This window comes from Barbus barbus (assembly GCF_936440315.1).
Source record: "Barbus barbus genome assembly, chromosome: 49".
NCBI classification, from domain to species: Eukaryota; Metazoa; Chordata; class Actinopteri; order Cypriniformes; family Cyprinidae; genus Barbus; species Barbus barbus.
Window position 1 is genome coordinate 15,344,559 of NC_136727.1, and position 27,941 is coordinate 15,372,499.

The window sequence follows — 27,941 nt, forward strand, 5'->3', positions numbered from 1 at the left end:
CTCACTGGAGCGATTGCTTCCCTTTGCATGTCGCATGCAGTGGCACGTGTTGGAAGCACTTGTCATTATAATCACTTTGCACCTACCTACTACCCCCCCCCCCCCCCCCCCCCCCCCACACACCTCCCTAATTTTTGCCTATGTCCCTAAAGGAGAGGTTACTTGGCAGGGAATGTGTGGCTGGACGCCCTTCTAGACAAGACGTAATGTACAGTGGTTAGCAATGGGCACAGATATACAAGTGCTTCTGTCCGTGATGATGAAATAGAGGGAAACTATATTTGCACCAAGTCATATTACTGAAGAATATCACATCTTCCTGTTCATCTAATGTCCTGCTCATGTACTGTATCATTTATTGTCTTCCTGGAACTCAGACTCCCTTTGGGCTGTTTGCCATTGTAGGGGTGCCCCAAGTCCGTGTACTAGGTCCAATCAAATTTTAGAGAGAACACTCTGACACAAGCACAGACTTGCACACCCATAAACATACAAGCTGCAGGGAAAAATCCTTGATGGAAGAAAAAGTGAGAGAGCATGTGGCTGAGTGAGACCAGTAAATGAAAGCCATGCTCAAATGTGTGCTTATGCTCATGCTCACACACAAATGTGTGTGTGTGTGTGTGTGTGTGAGGGGTGGGGGGGTCGGTGAGGGTGGGTGTGATTGAGGCACGCATCACCAATCTCCTCCCTCCCTGGTCACTTATACATCCTCGAGGACTCCTCGCATTGTCTATCACTCAGCAGAGGCACACGGTGAGCTCAAGAAGTCCTGACCTGACACCAGCACCAGCAGAAGAACCAGAAGCAGCAGTCTTAGAGAAATCGGGCAGCATCCCTTCTCAATTGTAGCAGAGCACCATGGCAGGCAGCACTGTCCTTCACTTGGGCTTCCTTCTGACACTCGCAGGAATTCTCCTCCTTGCATGCAGCTCAGCACAAAGAGTCAGAGGCAAGTTCAGCACCACGGTGCCACATATTCACAGTGTCATGCCCTGCAGCATGGGGTACTCATGTGTTTTGGTGATCACTGTGTTTTTTTATGATGCACCTGTTTGTGTTTCAGAATATCATGCATTTCTAGAGTAGTTCTTGTGAAATTAGGATTGTAATTTGATGCTAAAAAGATTTTCTGTGGAGTTGCAGGTGTTGAGCTTTAAGCAGGAGAAGGTTCATTATGATTAACCTGTTGCATTTGCTTTGCAAGATGCCCTGAACCGATCATTGGTTTTATTTTTAATTCATTTTTAAGAACTTGCAATGCATTTTGCACTTGCAGGTGCATTTGGGCGTGCATTGAGCAGATTATTAAGGGAATTATATGCAGCATGATTACAGTTGGGGGTGAAGCCAAACTCTGCAAAGGGAAAAAAATTAATTTGGAGCCTGAAGGGTACTGGAAAATGAGACACGTGCAATTTGTCTGCCATTGTTCAGAATCCAACTTCAGAAACCAGCCAGGTACTTTGATATTTTGTCTTTGCCAGCTGGAAAATTACATTTAATTTTGATAGGCTAAAATTTGAAACAGTAGAGCAATAATGGTTACCTCATGGTGTGTGCAGCTGACCAAAATCAATGTTTTTTGTTTTTTTTTGCATGTGTACGTGTGTGTATATATTCCATGATAGCACTTGATTGTGTGTTATAGGGCTTACTTAACATAGTGCATTTTGTGTGTGTCTACGTATGTTCCAGCACCAGCCTCCTAAGTGCCATAGGTGTATGTGCATATGTAGTGCATATCGTTTCAAGATCTCTAGCTCCCAGCGTCCCTGGGTGCTCAGATTATATACAGCATTAGTAATACAAGCTCTCGGTTCACTATCAGCACTCGTTTATCAGCTATTAAAAACCACCTCCATCTCCGGAGGGGAGGAATGTCTGTGCTGGCTCAGTGCCCTGTCTATTGTCCCAAGCGTCATTCAGCACAGCTAGTCAATCAGCCCAGCAGCGCTCTGTGTTTATATTTTGTTGGCCAACTATGTTTCTTTATGGATGTTGACTTGACAAAAAGACAGAATTTAAATTACCGGCGGGGCTGAGTGCAACAGTGTGAAGACACATTGAAAATGAATCATCTCATCCCTGCTGAAAAGAAACAGTCTAGTTTGCTGGTTTTAGAGTGGTTTGGGGCACGTTTGAGCGAGTTCCACTTCCACAAAAGAGCTTAACAGCTTGGTCAGGCTGGGAGACCAGCTATACTAGGTAAGACAATCATGACCAGGCTGGGAGATCTTCTAGACTATCTAAAACCAGTTAAAAGTCTGGTTTTAGATGGGTTTTTTTGAAGGGGGGGGGGGGGGGGGGGGGGGGGGTTCAGCATGGATGAACTTGATTGATAAAGTGAAAACTTAAAAGGACACAGCAGTCTGAGATGTCTACATGTTTGCCCCGCTCAGACATAGCTTCTACTTGTTACTGTACTTCAAATTGCCGCGGGGCAAAGACGGCTTAACAAGTCATGTGCAGGCAGCTGTACTGTAAAAGCAAGCGCTGGAGCTTCACAATGCACCCTGAGAACCAAAGCCAAACACTATAAAGGGAATTTGAATTTTTAATGAGTGTGTGCTTGGGAGTGGTGTAAGCCATCAAGGTTCATCTATAAGCTACTAATACTGGTTGTGGTGATATCAAAACGTGTCTAAATGAGCCCCTCAGAAAAGTCAGAACAAGACAAAAAGGATGAAAGGACTTGGGGGGTGAAGGGGAGAGGAGAACAGCTGTTGAGTGCAGAGATCAGAACTGTTGTAAATGTGCCTGAAAGACGAATGATTTGCTGAAGTCTGGGAAAACAGTAGATTTACACTCCCTTCACTCCCTCAGGTGATTTGGTTCTTCTGAAGTTTAGTGCCATTTTTTAAATCATCTTCTTGGATATTTGGGTCATGTTTGTCCTGTAATATGGTGCGCAAGAGCCTGGAGTTCTACGTAAGGACCAGATTTCTGGATTTTCCATGAAAAGTGCTGATTTAAAGGAAGAGTTCACCCAAAAAGAAAATCTGTCATCATTTACTCAACCTCATGGTGTTTCATTACTGCATCGCTTTCTTTCTTCTGCAAATTAAGATATTTTGTAGAATAAGAATACAAATTAAAATTGTATGCAGACAAAATATTTTTACAAAAATGTTTGGACCCAATTGACATTCATTGTATAGACTAAAAACACTTTTATTTATCTGTAATTCATATAGATTTGGAGGATGTGAGAATTTTAACTCTTTGAGGTGAACTTATTGCTTATTTAAAGATATGAACATGATGAAAAAAAAACGAATGAAATAAGTTGATTTGACAAAGTGAACTGATTTTAAATGCAGACCTGGCAAGTGCCTTGTGTAGCATGGCTTCAGTCCAGGAGGAATGCTGTGAATCAAACTGACCCTTCTGAAAATCAGTGTGTTTGTAAATTATGTTTCAAGTGCCAGACGTCTGATAAAAACTGGCCGTATTCATGCACAAGCTAAAAACGGACCGTATCTGACAGATCACAGCTTGGGGCAAGGCTTTGGATGGGGGCTGGTCAGTCTGAGTCTGGAAATCATTCAACATCAGCCCCAGGAAAGAGCATGCATGATTACGCTTGTCAGTGGTGTCAAATGAGATATACATTCCCCTTTGGCTTCTCCTCCATATCTTTGTTATTTGCCCACCCTCTGTTTCTGGATTTTTAAGCTACAACATTAAATATTTGGATTCAAAAAAGAATCGTTGATTCTATGGATTCATTTTCTTTTTCATCTATTTGCAATCCGACAATTTAGAGATAATTTTATTTACTTAGCAAAGTGAATTGCACAACGTGACTTGGCTAAAAACCTAATATTACTTGAGTTATTGAATCCTTTAGGGATTGGACAACTTGCTCTTTCTAAACTGAAATGTAATATAAGACTTTGGCTTGTTAGCTTTTGTTTTCCCTTAAGATAAAACATTTTTTTGCACACTATTGATGAACTTTGGAAGTATTTTTTTTCTTTGACATTGCATTAATTCACTTAGTGCTAATGGGCCTTTAATAAGAAATTAGAATATGAATAATGTAATTTAGCTATTTACAGTTGGGCACTTAAATAGGAATGTATAATAAATAAAATATTTATTTTTTAAATAATAAATAAATAAATAAACACCAGATTTGACCAGCATGATTTCCCTAAAAAAAAATGTTTGTGTTTTTCCTTGCCCTTGACCACAGAGGTCAAACCATTGTCCAGCCCTCCTCCACTGGAATGGTAAAACTCTTGTAACTGCAAAGCGGCTTTTTACGATACTTGTCATATGTAAAACGATTAGATGGTGGGAATGGAAAAAATCCCTCAGCTACAGCTTTTAAAGCATTTGTGGTGACAAGCTGGTGAGAACAGGTAAACCAATAACACCACTCTACCACAAGTGTCAAGCCTTTCCGTGACTCAGAACCTTGGCCCCAGTCTAAAGCTACATAGACATGGTTTAGGAATTGAAAGAGACACCTGAATGAATAGATGAAAAAACAAGACTGCGCCTACCTGTTAATTATACTTAATCAAAGTGATACGGTACATAGGAAACACCTAAAGTAGAGTTCATTTTCAAGTGCTTTTCACTGAGGAGTTTATTTTACAATGATCCCAGTGATTTAGTGGTTTGTATTTTTTCCCTTGTACAAATCCAGCAGCTTCCCTGACCACACACGCTTCCTCTTTTCTGTTTGTGATTTCAAAAGTCTAAGACGAGTTACTGAATTAGTCTGTCGGCTTTCCACGTCTATGCTTCAGTGTAGGGTGATTTGAAAGACGTCTCCATAGACAGTTCAGAAATGAAATGATGTCATTATTTACTCACCTTTATGTCTTTGCAGACCTGCATGTTGCTATTTTTTCATTGAACACAAAAAGTAATAGCATACAATAAGAATCTTCATGCAGCTCTTTTTCAAGCAGTGATCATTGACATCAAAAAACAACAGCTCCCCTCTGGTGAGCTGTTAAATAAAGAGACGCTGCAACTGAATCAGTTGAGTTAAACTCAAGAAATGGATCAATGAATGTTTTATTGATTCTGTTCAGTGCACTGGTTGTTCCAGTTCACAAGTCAGACTGAGTTGTTTGTGAATGATCTAGTTCATCCAAAGAATGGTCTCCAAAGAACAATTTGTCCACTGATCCAGTTTTTGCATTCTACTCATTGACTCAATGATCTGGTCACAGCAATTCTTGAATTATCAGCTCACTAAAATGCTTTCTAATACAACATCTTTTATGGTGCTTTTTTGGTGGTCAACAGGAACTGTTACTGTTTGGAAAAGATTTGCATGAAGATTTTTCAAAATATCAAATATTTTTCTCCGAAGACATCAAATGATTTTAGCTTGGTGAGTATATAATGACAGAATTTAATTTTTATATTTTGGGCTGAACTGTCCATTTAATAAGCTTAACTAATGAGAGCTTTGGTTAAAGTGGTGGTTCATCATGACTTTGACAGATAGGGGCGATTAGCTTTACCTGCCACGCTTGCAATTACTTATAAAGTTAAATATACACATCACTTTCCAATGGCTCAGACCAACCAGTTTAAATCAGTTTAAGGGGGACATTTTGTGGCCTCTTTAACTTAGCGTAATCGTTAAACAGTTCTGATTGATGGGAAAAAGGTGGAAGCGGAAAAATCTCCACTCAGCCTAGTGGCTTATTGGATTTAGAATGGGGCTGAGACTGACTCTAGACATTTTCCATGCTGCAAATTATCCAATGAAATGGCAGTGAAAGACAACGCTGGTATAAAAGGAGGTAATTTATAATGAATTGCTTGGCGCATGATTGAAAAGATAATGATCAGATCACGTTAAATGTGTGTCTGTGTCAAATTCTCGAAACTGTACAAAGCCTCAAAGACTCATAATTCCTCTAAATGTAATGCTGCATAACTAGGGTGTAATATTGGAGGTCCATATGCTACTGTGCTTTGAGGGAAGTGATGAGGAGCTCAACTGTGAAAGCCATTGTCCTTGATTTACCTCAACGATGATTTTCATGGCACACACTTTTGCGCTCCTCAAAAGAGCGCTCCTCCTTTCCCCTTTGGCCTCATAAATCAATAAAACCATAAATTCACAAACTCCATCCAACACATGGGAAACATAAAGTCTTACTCTTTACTCTTTAAGTAATTAATCATTTATTAATTGCAGTGTTCTGAAAGTCACTCTTTTTGTGCAGTTCCTCTTTACTGCCATTGAATGTCAAACAGAACGTTTGAAGAGCTGCAGCACTGTTTCTTAAGCCAGTTAACAGTATTTCAAACACTATATTTTCCTTTTCACAGTAAGAAGACAGAATATGAAGGTTCGAATCAACGCTACTGGGGATACCATAGTTCTGAAGTTCGTTCGACCCAACCCTGATGTCAAACTTGAAGGCTACATCTTAGGCTATGGTTCGAGTATGTTCTCCAAGCAGTTCATTCAACTTCCAGAAAATGGGGAACCCTTTGAGACCGAGATTGGTAAGTTTGAATTTAACCACAGGCAGCCGTTATTTCGCTTAAGAGCCCGAAGGAAGCCCACAAAACAATCACTAATGTTGTTTTGTGGGTTAGCACGGGAATGGAGGAGTAACCACAAACGCTGATTCCTTGACCCATCGAAACCACCGTCTTGATTTGCACACCTTTGTTTGTGCCAACTCTTCCATTATTTGAAAACACAAACTGTAATTGAACCCCAAATGGATTCTATTTGTTAAAGGTTTGGTAACCGCAGTATTTGTCATCATCAAAAAGCCACACATCACGCCTGACAAGGTAAAACGGTTGCATATTACTCCCAGCAACACTAACCACATTTATGTTTTTCTGTAAAATAACTTCCTATTGTCCATTCATCATCACTCTCCCAGGAGCTACAACCCCAAAGTTCACTCTGAGGAGGTTAAGGTCAGGTCATAGGTACCCTAAAGCTAATGTTAGTTTTTACAACTGGTGCTTCATTTTACTTGTGCAGGAATAACAGAGCGCAATTACTTGTGAATTTATCAGTACTATATTGGTTATTGGTCGATGTTAGAGATTTTTTTAATTTGGTATCGGCCAATATTGTATAGTTAATTGTTGTATAGTTAATTGTAAGAAATGCCAAAGTGTCTTATGTTTACATTTTATCATGTTTACTGGCATTCAAAATTAACTTTTAATTTAATTTAAAATAATAATATAAAAAAAAAAAAACTATGTAACTTTTAGCAAATCTCAAAATAACTGTCCATTTTCAAACTGTACACTATAATGCTGTTATGCTCATGCTCACTTACAGCAATTAAAACAGTGATTTTACCTTTTAGTGTTTTATTTGAACTGAATTGTATGGAATTTTATCGGCTTATAGAAAAAATATAGGCTATTTATCGGTTTATCGGCTATAACATGAAAATAATCAACTTTGCTAGAATTTTTATATTGGCCTTTTATCAGTGATCAGCCATAACATAAAAATAAGTGTATGTTTTCTGTAGAATCGGGCACTTATTGGTTAACGGCCATGACGTGACAATTGTTATCGCCTCATCAGTGTCAGAATTTTAATAGCTAGAAAATGCAAACCTGGTCACTAGTGTTGATGGCAAACATCATGTAAGGTTAAAGTGGACAAGGTCTCAACCTTCAAGTCGAGGCCTTTGAAGTTGAACTCAATGGAAAGCACTGACGCAAGCATAAAAATAATTACACATTGACGCTCACACGCTTATCCAGAAGCAAAGCATTGTTTGTTCCAAAAGGAAGGGCCTCTCAGTTTTTGGCTTCTATACCTATGCAATCCAACACAGGAAAACACAGTCACATCATTATTCAATATTGGCTGCAGGCTGAAGGATCATTTCACTTGAATTTACAGTGTGTGCTGAGATTTCAATATGTTACACGTGCACAACAGATGGTCGAAAGGCGAAAGCAGTTACTGGCGTCTTCCCAACTGGACATGCCACACTCACACACACTGATAAATGTCCAGATTGTTGTGGACTTTGGTAATGACCCATTTTGTGTCAATCTAATGGGCTTTTTTGTTTAAATGAGTTTTCCTGTGTACATATTCATAACTGTTAGAAAGGCATAAATAACAAACTTACCACCCCAACAAATCAAATTTTGGCAAATGTGCTGTTTAATTCTGTTACAGTGGAAACACGGATGTTTAGCAAACCTTTGTCATCACAGAGCAATAAACTGTGTGAAAAGCTTCACATTAAACAACTCAAGACATTTTACTTAACAAAAGTCTACCAGAATATTTCAGAATTGTGGGTCCGTGACAAATAAGTGTTCTTGATACAGAAAAGGCCATTAGAAAATCTAGCTTGAATCACACATAAGTCATTAGGACAAACTTTTACACCATTTTAAACAAAATGTAAAATTTAATGACTGGTATAATGTGGTATAACGAACAAAACATTTTTAAATATATTTGATATATATTTGTCAAAGTAAATATATTTTTTTACAACCTAAACTAACATTGCCATGTCATAAAACAGTGGTTCCCAATCTTGGTCCTGGAGAACCCCCAACACTGCACGTTTTTGATGTCTCTCTGACAGACACATCTGAGGTCTTGGAGTCTTTACTAATGAGCTGATGAAATTAATCTGGTGTGTTGGTTAGGGAGACATACAATATGCATGTTGGTGGTTCTCCAGGGCCAGGATTGGGATCCTCTGTCATAAAAGGTCAAATTATCTGATTTTATAAGACTTGTTGACATTGACGCACAGTCATGGGAGTCTTCAAGGGTCAACCTTTTGTTGAAGTGTGTTGTAGCCTTTACATTTCTTTTCTTGTTTTTTGGTTATTTCCTTCATGTTCGTTGGGAGTTCATGAAAGGAACTTAAATTGAACCATGAAATTGTCCCTTTTTATGGTTTTGTTTGAACCCTTAAATAACTTGAGATGCTTGCTTTCACAGATGCTGAGCCAAAATACCTGGTAGCTGTTCAGCCCATCCCAACCAATGATGTGAAGAAGCACTGCACAGGTAGCATGCAAAATAGATTTTAAAATAAGAAATGTATTGGCAATGGATTAAAAATCGAAATAGTCCATGGCAGGGTATATTTAGTGGAAAATATGCAACAGATGTCCTATTAAACCAGTGGGAGCCTTTGAAGACTTTCAGTTAGCATTAGCTTCTGGTAACATTGAATAAATTTGGGCTTGAAACAGGTAAGGTGAACCTGGACAAACCTCTTCATCTGGTGATCGATTCTGTCACGCCAACATCTGTGCTTCTGTCCTGGGGAACCTACTTAAAGACACCCTATGAAGGAAACATCATGAACGACTGCTTGGAGGATGGGTGAGTTACACAGAGAACATCTGGATTTTACTTTTTCCTCCACCAACATGTTCCATATGAGTGCCCTAAATCCCAGAGGAAGACTTAATTTACTTCACTTCATATTTAGGGACCATTTAACCTAAAAAACATGGGGAAAAAAGATAATTAAATATCATGGCACCCTTTCTCCAGCATTTAGGGGTCCCGTCCTCAGAAGCCTTACAGTGCAGTGCAGGTTTTTATTCAATGTTCTCACTGCACTGACAGGAGACTGGATTTATGTCGCGTAACCGAGAGACCCATTCAATGAGTGCAATGTTTTTCTACACGGAGGGGGAAAAAACTGTGGGATATGGATCCCTGCCACTGCAGGTGTGGTGTGCGTCTACATATTTAAATGCTTTTTGAGGATACAGGCACTTTTGGGATGCACTGACATACTCTCAGCCTCCCTAACTCCCTCTGGTTTTCATATGCAGAAGTATGTGAACTTTTTTTCTCTGTTAATGGGAGACTTTTGGAAAGACCATTGGAAATGATGACCTGGACCAAAACAGTTGGGAGCTAAAGTCGAGTACCAATGCTCTTGATACACCAAACATAAGCCCCTCTGTTTAAAGCCTGACCATAGCATATCCAGTTTGTTAAAATTGTGGGACCTCATCATCATTTGATGCCAAAGCTAGGGTGTAGAAATGACCCTTGAGCTGTTTGTCCACTGGATACTTGAATAACCGATGTGTCTTTGAACCAGGCATTACACCATTCGCTATAGAGAAAGAAACAGGAAGTGGATATACCAGACCTGCCCCACATCTGATACCGTAATCGACAACCTCAAGCCCAACACACCCTACGAATTTGGCATCCGATCCAACAAAGATGACCGTAGTGGAATGTGGAGCAAACCAGTGATCCACAACACCAACATGGGAGGTAATAGAGAACCCAAGCATCGATTCAAAGTTATTTTGGCTGAGGAACCTGAAAGATGATCATACCATTTTGCTTTCAGACAAAAACATGCAGATAACCTACAAGCCCAACCGACCCATTGTCAAGACTTTGGTATGTAGTGTCGTTTCATGTGAACTTGCTGTATATACTGTAGTATAGAGGACCCTCAACAGTTTAACAGGGAAAAGCACATGCCATGCACAACTTTTATTGTTTGTCTGATGTTACCATAATTTAATTCAAACCATATTCACATTCTGAGATAAAAAAGATCTCATTTAGACTATTTAGAACTTAATATGTAATAAGTAACCAACAGGTTAGGCCATTAAGAAACCAGTTTAAACAAGTCTAGGGTGCCTGCCTAAAATGGTTTAAGATGGTTTAGCTGTTCTCCCACCATGCTTTGCCAGAGTTGCCTTTCCTAGTTTCTTGTCCGCCATGGTCTGTTTTTGAACTGTCACAAAAACAAAGAAATATGCCTGCGAGCAAACTCTTTCTCACATATTCTCAATCTCTTGAGTTAAGAATCCAGTTGTTGGCATATGTATGTGTGTAATGGACTTTATTTTCTGAGTGGAGGCTGGAAATAATGCATGCCTGTCAGGGCATTTCAGAAACACTTTAGACACGGTGGAGAGACCCTGATTACAGAGTTCTTTTACATGATATGAAGACTGAAAGCTGTTCTGTGCTCTTTCACTCTACACTTTTTTTTAAAGAGGGAAGGGAAAAAAAAATGTATGTAACCCTCTTTTTGCAGGCTGGAACCCACAGCAGTCTGTTCCCACTTCTACCTGGTAAGACCATCAACTACTACTTTTAAGAATTGCCCCATATATAGTAAAGAAAACAAGAGATTCTGTCATTTACTCACACTCATGTCATTTCAAACCTGCATGACTTCCTTCTGTAAATCAAAAATAATTTTGGACAAATCACACTGTTCTCTTCCATTAAATTAAAGCATATGGTAACAAAGGGCTGTCAAACTTTAAAAATGACAACTAAAAAAAAAAAATGTTTTCAATACAAGTAGTTCTTGGCCATTTGGAGTTTGTGTGATGAACATAATGACATTTAAAGGTGAACTGTATCATTTCCATGCTTCTAATGACCACAGTCTGCCATTGGTCGAGAAAATAGATATCTCCGCCCCAAACTTACACAACTGGTTGAGGCAGTGTTGCTATGCTCAAATAAACAAAGTAATGTTTTGATAGCAGAGCAGTGTTTACACTGTGGGAAATTGAACCTATAAATGACTTATAATTGTCTCTATATTAAGCTAAAACGGTTAAGCTACTTGCGTAGGTACCTTTAGGGTGCTTTTGTCATTTTTAAACCATGGCAGCCTTTTTTGTAGCTTGACAAATCCTGGTCACGGTATGCTGCATGGTTATTTGTTTAAATAAGTAAGAGTAAATCATCACAGATTGATGATTTTTGGGTGAATGTTTTTTTTTCCTTTAATCTGTGTTTCGGTCCATACAAAATGAGTCAAACTGCATTCAGTGCTTTTTTTCTTTGGAGATCTGTTTGAAAGCATTTTATGTTGGTTTCTTCCTTCACAATCTCCTTTCTAGCTGTTGTATACCACAACATAAGCCAGCCAGGACTGCCCAAAAACACAGGCGTTAATGGAGGTCCCAAGACATCTTTTGGTAATTTCCCCTCTTACTCTCTCTGCACTCTTCTCTCACACAGGTTTTATTTTTATTCCAGTCATTCGCTTTAAACTGGCATTTGAAGTCACAGTAAAGACATCCAATACTTTCTCCCTCTCAAGAGCCTTGTTGAGGATGCCTGCTCACTTTTTCTCTATCATTTTTTTTCTTATCCATTTACGAAAACATTGCATTATTTCCCACAGCACTACCAATGGGCCAGCAAGGAACTGTGGCTGCTCCAAGAGCCAATGAGCCAAAATGGCCTCAGCTCCCATTGGGTAACCGAGAGAAATTTTGTTTTAAATCACTCTTATGAGCAGTCATTTGGTAATCGCTTTGCTGAGTGTGGGTGGGGATTAAAGACATCTGCTGTTATGATTGGCTGCATGCTGGCATGCCTTGTAAGAACGTTGAGTTAGAAAGTCCCAATCCTGCCATGATGAGGATTCCTGACCAGTCGCCTCCACAGTGAGGAGGAAGTGTGAGTGTAAGTTTTCCCAAGGTGCTGCACAGCGAAAGCCCCTCTGTGGTCACGCATGGTCACGCATTGGCGCGGTCTCTGTAGGCCTGCTCACGCTCCACCCATCAGCACCAGTCAGACTCTCTGTGTCCACCAATCAACTCTTTCCCTGTCATGTTCATCTCTGCCCATTCAGTCCCCTATCATTTCTTCACCTGTCAATCACATCATAACTCTTATAAATTATTAGTTTCCTCAGTCCCCCATCTGTTTTATTACTGTGGCCATAAATGGCACTCTATGTCTTTATTTCTGTCCTTTTTTTCTTTTTGTCCCTCTGTGTCACTGTAAATCCTTTGTTTATACAGTATGTAGTGGTATAACAGCAAATTATGGCACAATTAAATCTTATCCCACTAATTAAAAAGAATATTACCATGATTTATGGGAATATGCAATTTAAACATGGTTACCATAAGAGTACCATGGCAAGAGTAATGGCAGAGTACTTATTTTCTGTCAGTCATTATTCGAGTCAGATTCTGTAGAAATAATTTTTTCATAGTTTTACAGTCTATCCTCATCTTGAATTTCATCTCCTGAGCTTCAAAACCATCTCTTTTTCTGATCTCTTCAACCCTTTCATTCAGAGTTTTTGCATTTTGATCTGCTGGCCTTTGTTCAGTCTGCATGTAGTCACTGCATGCAGAGAAAGAATCAGTCACGTGTTAGTTCTAGCAGGGAAAGGCAGAATTCTGGGAGTCCCACCTCCTTTCCTGTCTTCCTCTGTCTCTGAACTCTGGATAAGATAACAGTACAACTCTCTCTGTGTTTTTCCACCTGGAGCCAAACTGATTATGAGACCAAAGTCATTAAGTTCATTCTCAACCCCCCTAACAAAATTGTCAAAACAAATACTCAACGTCGGTAACAGGCACTCAAGCATCCATACCATCAAGAGTCAATGGGATGGAACTGAGTAACTTTTACAGATGTGTTTAATATGATTGCAATGCAAACAACTACCAAACATTCTTCACATAACACTCTTAAAAATAAAGATAATTGGCATTGATGGTTCCATGTAGAACCTTTAAGATCCATGGAACCTTTCCATTCCACAAAATATTTTTATAATGCCCTTCACACTAAGAAAAACATGGTTATTTTAAGAACTGTTCACTGAAGGGGTCTTTGGAGAACCTTCCATGACATCACTGCGAAACCCTACCCCTGGATCCTTTATTTTTAGGAGTGTACACCCTGTTAGGAAACTTGCTCCAGTCATGGTCTCAATAATCAGCCCTGCTGGGAAATCCAGGTAAAACCAGTTTAAGGTGGTCAAAACTGCTGGTACAAACTAGATGGATTATCAGTTGCCCTACCACCTGGTAGAACCTCTGGTTAACCTGATTTGAGCTGATAGACCACTTTGGCTAAGCTGGTGTGCCATCTTCAACTGGTTGACCACCTTGAGGTGTAAGGACTTGGTTTTTTCCAGCATGGAGAGCTCATCTGCCCCTTTCTCTTAAACAGATTCAGACAGCCATGTTAGAAATGACTCCTCTCAGCTGGTGGATATCCCTCCCATCCTTCCCCAACTCCTATCCACTAAACCCTCCCGTCCTTCGGTCACCCCTACCCCCTATTCCTTACCCAGCAGTACCCGGACACCCCCACACGGACACTCCCAAACCAGTGCACCTAGTGCCACTCAGATGCCACATAGTTCCTCTGGTAATTCCTATGTTTCCTTCTTGTTCTTTTTTAAAGTTCTTTTAAAATACTATTTTCAAGATCTGATGGTTGACAAGTAACGAGAAAATAACATATTGCTTCAGCGAGTCACTATTTACCACACAGATACTTGGGTATTTTATTTCGGCGCTTGCCGTTCAACCTTTGGCTATGCGTTGTACCACCGCAAACTTAGACTAAACACCAGAATATCATACTTCAAAGCTTTATTCAGTTCATTCTCCACTTTTTGGGGTGGTTTTGGAGAAAAGTGATACGCAGGAAATTAATGGATGTTCAAACCACGTTTCAATCAAACAAAGTAATTTGGTAACTTCATCCACAAGCAGACATTATTTCACACTCCGGCTCAATGGATTACAGAAAGAGCTGTCTGTAGTCTATGTGAGCGAGACCGCCTGTAAAAACAGCAAGAACCGGTGACATCAGTTCACATAATCTTCTCATTTATTTGCTCTGTCAGGTGAGCTATATCACAACTGTCCCATCGGTGTATATCATGTTTGTGTTATTGTCTGAAATCACAGCTTTCCTGTATCCTCCCCCTACACCATGTTTTGTCTTCACAGGAATGCACTGCTGCACTTTACTGCAATCATCAGCAAATCAGATTTAGTCTTACTGCAGTCAGAACAGACATTATTTATTGTTAAATGCACACATCATTCAAGTTTTACTATAAACAGTAGCGTTTCTATTTCAAACCTTGGAAGCTGCCTACGTAGACAGTATTTTTAGGCATCATAGGTGTTCCAAAATGTATGCAACTTGATTATCGCATACATCCAATGTGGGAAAGCCAATCCCTTGATGCATTGCTATGTAAATTCAGTAATAAAATCCATTCAAGGCAATGAAAAAAGCAGGAAAATTATAGTTATATAATTATAAATTATAATTATAGATGTAATTCTTCCAGTACCAAAAAGTATCAATAAAAATTTTATTATAAATGAGCTAACATATGCAACCTTATACAATATTTCCAAGTGTTTTAAATGCTTGGAAATGTTGCGCTGTTACCTTAGCAACATGCTAACACAAAACTATTGAAATTGTAACTGTAAATTGAGTTGCTACCTAGAGAAAGTGTTTCAAATCAGTCACTTAAGAGGGTATTTTCAGCTAGGATGCTGCCTTTGTAGGCACTTGTTCATTAAAAGGAGCTCTTACTGTACTTGTACTTTTAGTTCAACTTATCGGATTTGTTACCCAAAACTCAGCTAGCCTACTTTAACGTCTCTCATCAGTCCACAGATGGCAAATCTTTTTAACTAATTGCAGCCCTCACATGAATGTACAGTACCTGCCTCAACATGCAGTACCTCCCAGAGTTGACAAGGCATAACCAAAGCTGCTGTTGTTGTTGTTTTTTTTAATCTAGGTAAGAGCATCCGGAAAGACTCCATCTCTTCTCTTCCACCCAAACCCGTTGATTCAGTCTTAACAGTGACCACCAGGAACCAGACGTCACTGGGCAGATACCCTTTCTCTCTCTCTAATGGCATGAGACCTTCTTCCCCCAGGCTTGGTGACTCCTCCAGAAGATATGGGGGTAAAAGTCATTACTCTTACCCCTCTTACCCAAGTCTTTTTCTTTCTTTTACTATTTTTCTTTTCTGCTTTTCTTGTTTTTATTATTAGTTTTATTTATTTATTGGAGAACAGGCCTCCTTCCTCCAGCACAAGTATTTTTGTCTTATTTTTCAGCAAAAAAAGACGATTTTATTACAAATTCAATTCAATTGAAAATTTGTTTTCAGGGGATATTTCAGAAATTTTAAACCACACCAAATTTTGTTAAAATACTGTATGAAATCCAAGATTATTTACATATATTATGTTTATTATGGTTTTTTTTTTTCTATGAAGTATTTACTTTTATACTTTTACTTTTATAAAGAAAATCAACAAAAATACTTAAGAAAACAAGTTTTCCCCTTTTCTCCCCTGTCAGCTATTTATTCTAAAGTTATTTTGGTTGCAGTTCTCTTGGGGCAGTCTTTCTTCAAGAGCCACATTTTCTCCTTTGCAACATGTGGTGTGTGTGCAAACCGGCCATCATAACCTGTCACACCTGACAGTTTTACTGTCAGTGAAGTATGTGTGATTTAGCCCGATGGGCACACAGACTGCCAACATTTGCACTAATCTGATCTTGAAAAGCTTTTCTTCCCCTCAGGTAGTTGAGCGGCAGCCTATAACTCTTTATGTAAAACCCCAGTTATTTTCAGCTGCTGTGCACTTCAGCAAAACAACAATATGATGCTACCTTAGTCTTCCTTTTCTCCATAACACACACTCTTTTCCCCTTCAACAGCTAACGGTGAGCACCATAAGGGACTTTCTCTCCCCAAACCAGCCATATGGTCCAGAACAAGAATGGGTAAACAGAGCCAACTCGTCCTCTGTGTGTGTTAGCCATCATTAACCTGCAGAAAGTTTGTTTGTGACGCAGCCCATGTGCTCATGTTGGTGTCCTTCCCATCCATAATCTCCTGTAAACTCGTGTTTGTCCATCCATCCGTCCATTCATTCACCAGTCAACCCATTTGCTCGCAAATCTGCCATGTTGTCTTTGACGTTTGTTGTCGTTTTGCAAGCTTCTGCAGATCCCATGCTGTCGCGAGCTTTGTGGTGTAATTGTCAAAGCTTTTCCCCAGATTGGTTTCTTTAATTTCTAAACCATCATGGTGCTGTAGGACATTTATTTTCAAGAGAAAAACATGTCTTTTGGAGGACACAGAAACCCACCGCAATGTCCTAAACTGTCTTGTAACATTCTGTGGCTCTTTTATTTGTGCATTTCATCAGTAATGTTTGAAACTTCTGCAGAGTACAGTAGCTGCTTCTGGTTAAAGTTCATTGTGTGCATGACGACTTGCATGCTTTATTGTAGTCACAAGCTTCCATGTGGCATGAGGTCTTTTTCGGTCTGTCATATTGTTTATCTGTGTAGCAGAAACAAAAACAGGCAGATTATAAAAGATGACAAAATTGTGGTATTTATCCATGAAATATTAATTATCTTTACTGTTATTTTCAACAAAGTTAGCATGGCAAAATATGTTGGAGGGCAGCTTACCAAGAATTGCTTTAGCATTATGAATAGAGTTTCAGCATATCGGTTTTGATTAGTCTTGATTTTGGAGAACACAGCAGACTTCTGCAATCAGGTATACTTTGTAAAGTGGTAATTACATTAAACATCTGGATATTTGTTTGGCTGTACCACTATTCCCTATTATTTGATAATTTGATGAATTACTGCTGCCATGATCAGTAGAAATCTAAGAAACAATCACGGACAAAATAAGTTTTGCTAAATGATTGGCACATCTCATTACTTACAGCTTGTGCAAAAACAGTGGAATACAACAAAATTAGCTCAAATTGTTGGCATGAATTCTCTTCTACAGACCAAAAGTTAGAGATCTAAGGAGATCATGGCTGGCTCGTGGCTTTCATTGAAGAGAGGACCTATGGCAGATTTGTTTGACAGTGACTGCCTAAAATCGTCTAACCACAACAGTTTTAGATCACCCAAAACATCAGGCATCACCACCAAAAATCTCGGCTAGCTCTCTGGAAATTACTTTCTCTCTGCAAAAGTATGACATCTGTTGGTCCTTAGTTTTATTTTCAGCAAAGTATGGCTTTTTTGCCACCCAGCTTTGCAGTTTTTACTCGTACCACAGGGTTTAGGGAGCTGAACTCCTTCTGATTGCCCTGTGATGAACTGAGGGTTTCACAACTTGTGCCTCGGATGTAAATTGAATCAGTTTTCCTGGGAAGAGTCCACATGCTCTAGCCTGTTTGCTTTTGGCTGGACTGCAAGATGGCATTGAGAACTGAAGTTTTGAAAGGCAGTTGAAGTGCCAGTGTTTAGACTTCATCCATGCAATCAGAAAGAAAACAGGGAATTTTATTTAATTTGCCGTTAACTTCACAAGTGAGTTTGACCTCAAAATTTGCTACTCTCGTTTAGCAAAGCGTCCAAATTGCAGGTTCTTAAAGGTAAACAAGCATTATGCTCAATTTTTATTATTTAGAGTATCAGATACTCCAATTTCCACAGAATAGGAAAAAGATTTGAAAAGCCGTATTTTCATTTTAGGAGATTTTATGTTTGACCACATTGTGCTTCAGAATGAGGGCATTTCATCTTGTGTTCCATATTTTGAATTCATATATTTTGAGATAGCAACTTTCTGCTGTTGGAGTTTGATATATTATATTATCGTTAGATATTTGACTCTATAACATAAATGGTTAATTGAAAACAGGTGTTTTCAAGGGACACATTTTAGGTGTTTCACTAAAATGTGAAAGCAGTTCAACCAAATTGAGGGTGGTAGTGATGTGTTCCACTGTTTTTCATAAAATCATAAGTTAAGAGAACATGATGAAGATGTGTGAATATTATGAGAATGTGTGGTGATTAGAGGGAAGGGCTACTTTTTACCTGTTATAGAGCTTTAGGTGCCATTTTCGTCTCGTCTTACCGCTTGCTTGTTTCTTCATAGTGGAAACAGATTAAGGAAATGGGAAAGTAGAATATCTGAATTTGGCAGGATTTTACTTCATGACTTTCGCTTCCATCATTACAGGTTCACCAGCTGCACGTCTTCCTATTCCAGCAAAAAAGCCTAATCTTGTTGGCAAACCTGGAGGAATAGGTGGGTAAAATGTCAATTAAACTTAAAAGACAAAAGACTTTTGTTCAGCTCATGGGACACCATAAATTAAAACCACAAAAATGTGAATAAAAAATGTGGTTTGACATTCTTTTCTGCCATTTAACACTAAACGGCTTGGTAAGATGCTATGTTTAAAACATTGCGTATTCACTTGTTTATGTAAACAGCAGACAAGATAACAGGCCTGAGTCCGGACAAAGCTTCCATCTTGAAACCCAAGCTGCCACCTGTTACAGCAAAACCATCCAAACCAAAGACAACATCTTCTCCTACAGTGACAGGTTTGTCTTCATGGGATGTTTTATACTATCATCTTTAATGTTCTGTTGAAGGTTAAACATCTTTTGAGTACATGGTGTGTAAATATAGTTGACACTGTTTATGTTTGGTGTCCTAGCACCCCGATTTGAGACATGGGAGAACTCTTCAGTATTCAGCTCTGTTCCTGCTTCTAAAGTCGATGCCATGGGCAAAGAACGCTACATTGGTAATAAGACTTTCTTAACTACTGTAGCCTTGCATGCCAAATACTCTCAATGATACACATTTGAGTTTCATAGCCAAAGCAAAGAAGAATCTGAATTTAAACACAAATGTGTTGTTGTCCAGCTCCACATGTGATCTACAAGACAGATAAGAAGCCAGATGAACCCTGCTCCATCACCACCTCTCTGAGTTACTTCCCTGAGGAGGAGGCTGGAGAACTAAATGTCACCAACCCTCCAAGAACACCCCCATCCAACCTTACTGTTGTAACCGTGGAAGGCTGCCCCTCCTTCATTATTCTTGATTGGGAGAAAACAGATAATGAGACAACAGGTAGGATTAAGGAGTGGATCGTCAAAGAAAAAACATGGTCTTATGTCTATTGGTTTATACCCATTTGTGTCTAAGAAATATAATGGGTAATAAATTGTGGTGTTCAAATTTATTTAAACCTTGCCTTTGATGAATCAAAGTTTAGATTTAAGGTATGACTCAAACACTAATCCTTGACTTTAATCAAAAACTAACCTAATCATCTTTGATCCTTCAAATACTGCCCCTTGTCTTTAATTCATCAAACACTTACCCTCTAATTTTATTGGTCAGCTTTGATCAGTCAAATAATAACCTTTGATTTATTTGCTCAAAAACTAACCCTCTATTTTGATCAATCAAACAGTCACTACTTTGAGTCACTCAAATACTAACTCTAAATTTTCAATCAGTCAAACACCAACTCTTTACTTTGTTTGATCAAACACTAACCATCTTCTTTGAGTCAAACACTAATTCTCAACTTCAACCGGACAAACACTAACCCTCGGCTTTCATCGATTAAACACTGACCTTCTACATTGAATCTGTAACACGCTCATTCTCAACATTGATCGGTCAAATGCTACTTTGAGTTAATCAAACACTCTTGATTTTGATCGGTCAAACAGTAACCCTCTACGTTGAGTTACTCAAACACTAACTCTCAACTTTGATCGTTCAAACACCAACTCTTTTCTTAGATCGATCAAACACTTACCGTCTACTCTATATCAAACACTTACTCTCAGTTTCAGCCGGACAAACACTAACCCTCTACTTTGAACAATCAAACACTAATCTTCCACAGTGAGTCAAGTAAAACACAAATTCTCAACTTTGATCGGTCAAACACTAACCCTCTAATTTGATTGGTCAACTTTGATCAGTCAAACACTACTTTTAGTTGCCCCCCAACTTTTATGAGTCTAACCCTGAAATCTGAGTCAGATTTACACTCCATGGTAACCCTCAACTTTGATTGGTCAACTTTGATTGGTCAGTTTTGACCAGTCAATAATAACCCTCAACTTTGATTGATCAATACCTAATCCATTTCCTTTTCATTTGTCTTTTTTTTCACAGAATATGAGGTTATCTCAACAACTAAAGGTCCTGATGGTGAACAGGTTTCCATTCTGACCACCAATCAGACTCATACAGCTGTGGAGAACCTCAAACCAGAGAGCAGGTACAGTCTCAATGCAGAACTCCAACCTCTATATATAAGGCACCATGCTGAATTTGACAGATGTATTTTAGTTGATGTGAGTGTCAAATATCAGGCGTGTTAGGACTTACATGCATCCTGAGGTCTGGACAAGGTGTTGGACGTGTGCTCTGTGGTCTGGCTGTAGGGGAGCCACCACACTTGCTAGCTTTTTTAATGGGGCAGAATATAGGCTCAAGATCTGGTGACACAATATAAACCAGTGCTTCCTATGGACTGCATCTCGAGGCACGTGGGCCTTGGTAATGTCTCTACATCACACATGGAGGATCCATTAAAGGGGGGCCACAGACTTTGAGTCTTCTGACTCTGCAGAATAAATATATCAAGTGGCAGGGCTCAGAAGACAGGAAATAAGAACCTCACTTTACTTGGAATTTGACAACAACCCACCGGGTTTCCAATACAGAAATCCTTTTTTAATAATTTTAAATTAAGCAGACTGCCTGCTGTGTGAGGAGTATAACATTATATGTGAAATGGAATATATCTAATGGTTTTATGTGGATCAAAGCAGAAACGTAATGTTCCATCACCTGTCTTTGTCTTTACTTACAGTTATGAATTCAAGGTGAAGCCTAAGAATGAACTCGGTGAAGGGCCGCCCAGTGAACCAGTGACCTTCAACACAGAGTCTGGTAATGCATTTTCTATTCTTTTTTTTTTTTTCTTGTAGAATTATTTCTTAGAAAAAAAAAATAGTAATAATATTTTAAGAAAACTTCTTGGTCCCCCAAATCAAAGTCATATGGTGTGATGCACTGTACATTGTTCAAGGTGCAAGGAAAATGCATTTTTTTTCCCTCAATGGTTGCATTTTGCATTTTTTTTTTTTTTATATATTTATTAACTTTTTAACAACATATTACATACACACCAGGAACAAAACTACAAAATGCAGTATAGACACATATTGATGTCTTTGCATCTTTACAACATAGCATATCTCAATTTGTACAGGACTCACATCCTCAAGACTAATAGATTAAAACACACAAAAAAAAAAAAAAAAAAAAAAAAAACACCCACAATATTAAGACCTCTTAATACAAATACATCCTATAGTCTCACATATCTTCAATTGTCTCCTTAAACATGTCACTATCCTCCTTCTCTATGAAGGATCTAAAGGGATTCCAAACATCTTCAAAAGTCTTACCCTTTCCTTTAATAACATATGTAATTTTCTCCATTGACATATTCAGTACCATCTCCCTGAGCCACCTTTTTATGCTGGGTGGTTCTAGATTCTTCCATTGTAATGCAATGAGGCGTTTAGCTTGTAAGATACCCATAGAAATAAAGATACATTCCTTTGACTTAAGCTTAGGATATAAATGCAGTAAAAAAACCTTTGGTTCAAAAGGAAGACTCACATTTATTATTTTACCAATCATATTATGCACTTCTTTCCAGAATTTCGATATTTCTTCACATTCCCATATACAATGGAAATAGGTACCTTTACAAACATTACACTTGGGACATGTATCCGGTATATTTTCATTAAATTTGTTTAACAATACTGGAGTTATGTATACTCGCATAAGCCAATTATATTGCAACAACTTTAATCTTGTATTAACTGTTTGTACTTGAGCATCTTGACATATCTCACTCCATTAATCTGATGTGATCTCCTCGTTAAGATCCTTACTCCATGCTCCTAAACGAGAGCTAGAAGACTCCGGAGAGCCCTCTACCAACATATTATACAGAAGTGAAATCCGACCTTTATCATAACAATCTTTGGTGACTTCTCTTTCCAAAACTGATAATGGTGGTATATTTCCAGTACCTTTTTGAAATGATAAAATGAAACTTCTTATCTGTAAGTACCTAAAAAAATGACTGCATTTTGCATTTTTATTAAAATGGTATAAAAGCTTTTTAAACAAATCCATGACTACAAAAGGTATATTTTTGGCACATTTGTTTTAAACTAGAAAAAATAATATAATCTTGAACTTATCTTCACATTTTAATGTGAAAGAGATGTCCTGGAGCTATCTGAATGTTTGTTTATTTCAGCCATAGTTTAACCTTAAGTCATTCCTATATTCTCTTAAAATATGTTTTTTTTTTAAAGTCATACATTAGGCATAAAATGCAACTATCCCCAGAGAAGCACTGAAAATTGCTTTGCCATGACTTTGCATGCTGCCTGTGCAAGTCAGCCAATATTTGTGGCCTCTCCTTTATCTCTTAGAGATATATGTAATGAGTTGTTTGTCATTAACATAATGACTCCAGCATGTCCCCGTACTGTTGTAACATTTGGCCCTATCACTGCCTGCAGATGAACCCCTGGAGTGCTGTCACACAGCCAACCTTTCCCTGTCTTACAAGCTCACTAAAAACATATCATAAAAAGGAACAAATAAAGAGCCATATCATCTTGTTTTATGGGAGGGGGCTTTAGTTTAAAACCTCGTCTGGCCTGCATAAAGAAAGACACTAGCAACAGAATGGAAAGCAGGGCAAAGGCAAATAGGAAGGAAAGAGAGTCCATATGTGCGATGACGTATGAAGTAATAGAGGGAAACTGAATGATGAGATATTACCGCCAAAGCTGCTGAGGCTCAGTCTCTCCCCTATAGCTTTGACAGATCCGGCAGGTTAGTTCATGCCAGCTGATCTCTCTTCATAAGGGAGATTCAAAATCTGCTGGAAAAGCGAAGAATTTTCTGCTTGTTGGAATTTATTGTACTTTTTTTTTTATTTTTTGCTTAAGGCACTCTGCCCACCCATGGATAGCCAATGCAGAGTTGGCCGATTAGTGTCAGTAACTTTCCTATGGTCTACAGATCATTTTGATTGTTTCTATGACCTGGTGGCTCTAAAACAAAACCATAATTTCTGATTTCTCCTTATTCTCATCCTGTTTTCTCTTGCAGCGGATCCACGAGTAAGCGAGAACGTCTCAGGTACGTGTTTCTTCTTTGCACCCTATTTCTCTCAGGTGACAAATTCCTATCTGTTGAATAAATGGATAATGTAACGAACAGTCTTAGTAGAGGAAAGTAAGAAAAAGAACGGGTAAAGGAGCTGTGGAGACTTCCTATGATTTCACTTCTTCCATACCAATTTCTCAGCCAGACAAAACATTTACCCAAAATGGATAACACCATCCTCCTCCATCCTTGCTCTCAAATAAGGGCCTCGGTACTTTCTTGCACTCATTGAGCTGCAAGAATGGGCCAGTTTGATACGCATCTCCCTTGATTTCTTCCTGTGTATTGTCTATTCTAGCCGAAATTGACAGAGTAATGGAACAATGGATATAGAGGGCAAAGTTAGCCAATAGTAAGACAAGCTTATGAGAGGAGCCAATGGAAACAGAGACTAATGGAGCAGCCCCTCAGCTCTTAATGTCCAGCAGGCCTTTGCTAACACATGTATAAACAAAAATGGGGTCTGTACTCCAGTACTCTTTTCAGACGACCACTGAAAAAAACAATGTTTTGCACAGTCTGTTCCAGAACATAATATCTGGCCTTGTCAGTTCGTAAAATAACATCTTGGGGTTTCTCGGCATGCCGTTCAGGTAAAGATGCCATTTGGACCCAGTTCCCCTTCAAAACTGACTCCTATTCCGAATGCAACGGGAAGCAGTATGTCAAGAGGACGTGGTACCGCAAATTTGTTGGCATCCAACTCTGCAATTCCCTACGATACAAGATCTACCTGAGCGACTCCCTCAACGGTCAGTTTTCCGAAAGCTGATCATTACATTGGGTTAATTTTGTGCTAGAATAGATGACAAATTGGTAGCTCTTTTCTACCTCATCCCTTCAGGTAAATTCTACAATATTGGAGACCAGACGGGTCACGGTGAAGACCACTGCCAGTTTGTGGACTCATTCCTGGATGGAAGAACGGGCACTCAGCTTCCTTCTGACCAGCTACCAACCAGGCCAGGTATTTAAACTACAAGAAACCACAAATATGATGTTACTGTGCTTTTAGTTAAGAAATGCAAATGCAAGAAATCCCATTATGTACTCACCTTTTTGGCGTTCCAAACCCAGAATAAGAACCAGTTTACAAAACTATTCCAAATGATTCATTCTTAAGCCACTTCTGAACTCCATTTGCAAAAAAATTTGCAAAAGTTAAGAGCTCACTATAGAAGAAGATCATTATTTGGTTATTCCCACAAATCTTGTCGTATGATAGCTTTATACGTCATATAAAGCACTTTCATTAAAGTTTTTACCTGTGCATCCTTTTTGAAGCTTGAAATCTCCAGTACCCATGTGGACTAATTGCATGGAAAAAAGCAACCTGCCCATTTTTCAAAACTGTTGAAAGGAGTGAGTAAACAATTCTAATGCTTTTCTTGATGATTTTCAGGCTTTTACAGAGCAATGAGACAAGAGCCAGTCCACTTCGGCCAGATAGGTGGAAACTCCCATATCACCTACGTCGCATGGTACGAATGCGGTACACCAATCCCAGGGAAGTGGTAGGACCGGAGCAAGTGTCCACAAGGAACCCTAAAGAGTAACTCTCATTGGTTGGGGTTAGTGCCTGCTAAAGTCACATGACATGCTTTTATTTTACTGTTTCCCCCCCACCAATGATGGTGAGTTTAGTCACTCCTCAGCCTACGTCACCAAAGTTCATACCATGTATAATAGTGTACAGGATCAAAGAGTCAGGGAATACTTTTGAGTGCATTTGTGACATGTAATAGCAAAACAGTGCCTCATCTTGTTATTTATCATACAGTAACTAGAACAAAGTAATAATAATAAAAAATTGTTCATTATGAGAAAAATACTTCAGATACATTGAAGTGATGAACATAACATAAAAAAGAAAGGTAAAAATACTTGTTTAAATATTGGGAAGCTGGCTCCCTGAAACTATTTTGATATTTTGTGTAATATTATTTATCAAAGTTTGTGGTTTCTTCATTGGCTTTCTTCCAGTGAGAAAGGGCCAGGCTTTTATTAAGCGCTTTAAAGACAGCCTGGGCTTTTGTCTACCACCAGAGGCAGCTGTATTAGTTTAGGTCTCTGATATGTCAGATGATATGTATAGCTGGGACTCTTCGCTATGTTGCTTTTACGAACACATTGTACTAGCTCAACAAGTCAGGTTACCCACACTAGAATAGACACAACGGACTCAAGACGACGACACGTCTATGTTTACAAAGGGTTGGGATGAACATAATAATTGTCTTTCCATGCGCACACACATCTACACACACGGATCATGCAAACTAACATTCATTTAGATGCTTTGTACCATGTCTATAGTCTTCCAATGTAAGTCCTGGTATATTTGATGGTTCTAGATTTTAAGGACAACCTTACACTTGCAATTTGCACAGCACAAATATATTTATATGTATATGGAGAGAGTATTTTTTCAGGAAACCTTTGAGAGAATTAAAAATCCTTCCCCTCAAGCTTGTGAAACATGATACAAGTTAAAAAAAAAAAAAAAAAAAAGAAGATTTTTGAGTGTTAACTCACTGAATAATTTCAAGGAGTCTTGAAGATCGTAATACTTCAAGGAGAGCTTGTCTGGGTCCCATAATTTGTACAGTTTTGTCCCTGCCAAGCCCTTGGCAGAGTTTCTCTGGCTTATCCGTATTTTCATGGAATTTGTTTGTACGATGAAACTGTTGTTTGTTGTTGTTCTGGATTTGTTCTCTTCTGTATGTATTTTACAATAATAAAAGTTTCTTTTTTAATCCTCTGTATCCTGTCTTTGTCGTAGCACCATTTTTTTAGGCATTTCTTGGGAATACAATGAAACACAGTCTCTCAGGTGGGTCTGTTAACACTTGGAACTCTGGGAATTTGACCACCATTAAACTCCACTCAACTTGCCTCATCTCACTAACTCAAATTATAAAAATAAACATCAATACATGCTTTACTGCATTACTTTACTTTTCCAGAGCTAGAAAAAGAGAAGAGTTTGCCCTGCCAAACCCAATACAGGGACATTCTCCGAAAACCACAAAGCTAGAGGGGAAAAAAGACTATAAAATTCAAAATGCCTCTCAGTGATTTTATTAGGTTTCCAACCAAAAGAAAGAAGGGGAGAGCGTATAAGAGAGAGATAGAAAGATATAAACATTAGTTTGGATTGATGGCAGAATTAAGGACCGATATACTGTGTCCCAATAAGCACAAATGGCAAAACAATCTGTTTGGTCATAGTTTTCCACAACTTTACATAAAAACGTTGCTGTTATGCAATTTAATGTTGTAGCCAATTGAATGACATATGTATGGCTATAGAGCTTGTTGGGAAATGGGTCTAAAGTCCAGATTGGGGTTTTAAAGCCATGAGATTTTACAGGAAGACAAAGACGGAATGACTTTAAATGGGGTGACGAGGTTCTGAGCAGCTTCGTCTTCAAATTTTGATAAGATTTACCTAAACTCATCTATTGCAGGCCACCCTAACAACTTCATTGGCTGTATTCAACAGCGAGGCATTCACACAAATCAACAACTCTCTCTCTCTGCAGACTTTACAGCTCACTTTAATCTTCTCATAGCTGCGTTCAAAGTAGCCACTGCATGGTCCGTGCCTGGCGTGTCAGCAAGAACGCAGCCAGGAAGAATTAAGCTTCCTGTGACAAGTCCAGTGTCCAATTTAGGTCCCAACACGTGCTGGGAGGACCCCGGGAACGTTCACAAATACACTTTGGTTTGTTATTAAAGGGGCTTTGGGTTTACTGACGAGACTTTGGTTGCAAATTTGGGCTTTAGTTTATATGTATACAATGGGTTTGCTAAAGTACTAAGACCTGGCAGGAAAATGTTCAGTTTTGGGTTGTTTTAAGAAGAGCTGTCCATACAGGATTCATTCATTCAAGTTATAGTTATGGGCTTTTTTGGACAGGACAGTAGAGAGACAGTAAAGCATTGATAGGAGAGAGGGAATGGGATTGGCAAAGGACCTCGAGATATCATCGCCACCTTTTTTAAGATTTATTTTTGGCCTTTATTGCAATAGGACAATATGTAGACAGGAAAGTGGGTGAGACAATAAGGTGTTGTGTCTTACTCAGCAA

At 38.8% G+C, this 27,941-nt stretch overlaps 1 protein-coding gene across 15 annotated transcripts; it reads left to right on the plus strand.

The window, feature by feature from the left end:
* Positions 1 to 731: 731 nt before the first annotated feature.
* Positions 732 to 26,601, plus strand: LOC306867162 (target of Nesh-SH3-like). 15 transcript variants are annotated; one of them, XM_079412715.1, is made up of 22 exons: positions 732 to 952; positions 6,313 to 6,492; positions 8,948 to 9,016; positions 9,205 to 9,337; positions 10,074 to 10,255; positions 10,335 to 10,387; positions 11,040 to 11,076; positions 11,863 to 11,940; positions 12,150 to 12,224; positions 13,943 to 14,143; positions 15,549 to 15,719; positions 16,485 to 16,550; positions 18,775 to 18,843; positions 19,032 to 19,145; positions 19,262 to 19,351; positions 19,474 to 19,683; positions 20,749 to 20,854; positions 21,452 to 21,531; positions 23,791 to 23,820; positions 24,441 to 24,599; positions 24,692 to 24,814; positions 25,250 to 26,601. In XM_079412715.1, exons 1-22 carry the CDS (start codon positions 862 to 864, stop codon positions 25,363 to 25,365), a joined length of 2,433 nt encoding a protein of 810 aa, XP_079268841.1. In that variant the 5' UTR covers positions 732 to 861; the 3' UTR covers positions 25,366 to 26,601. The 15 variants fall into 15 exon arrangements, with proteins under 15 accessions (XP_079268841.1, XP_079268842.1, XP_079268848.1 ...); XM_079412722.1 differs by lacking the exon at positions 16,485 to 16,550 and having other exon boundaries at positions 736 to 952; XM_079412723.1 differs by lacking the exon at positions 13,943 to 14,143 and having other exon boundaries at positions 736 to 952.
* The last annotated feature ends 1,340 nt before the right edge of the window (positions 26,602 to 27,941 follow it).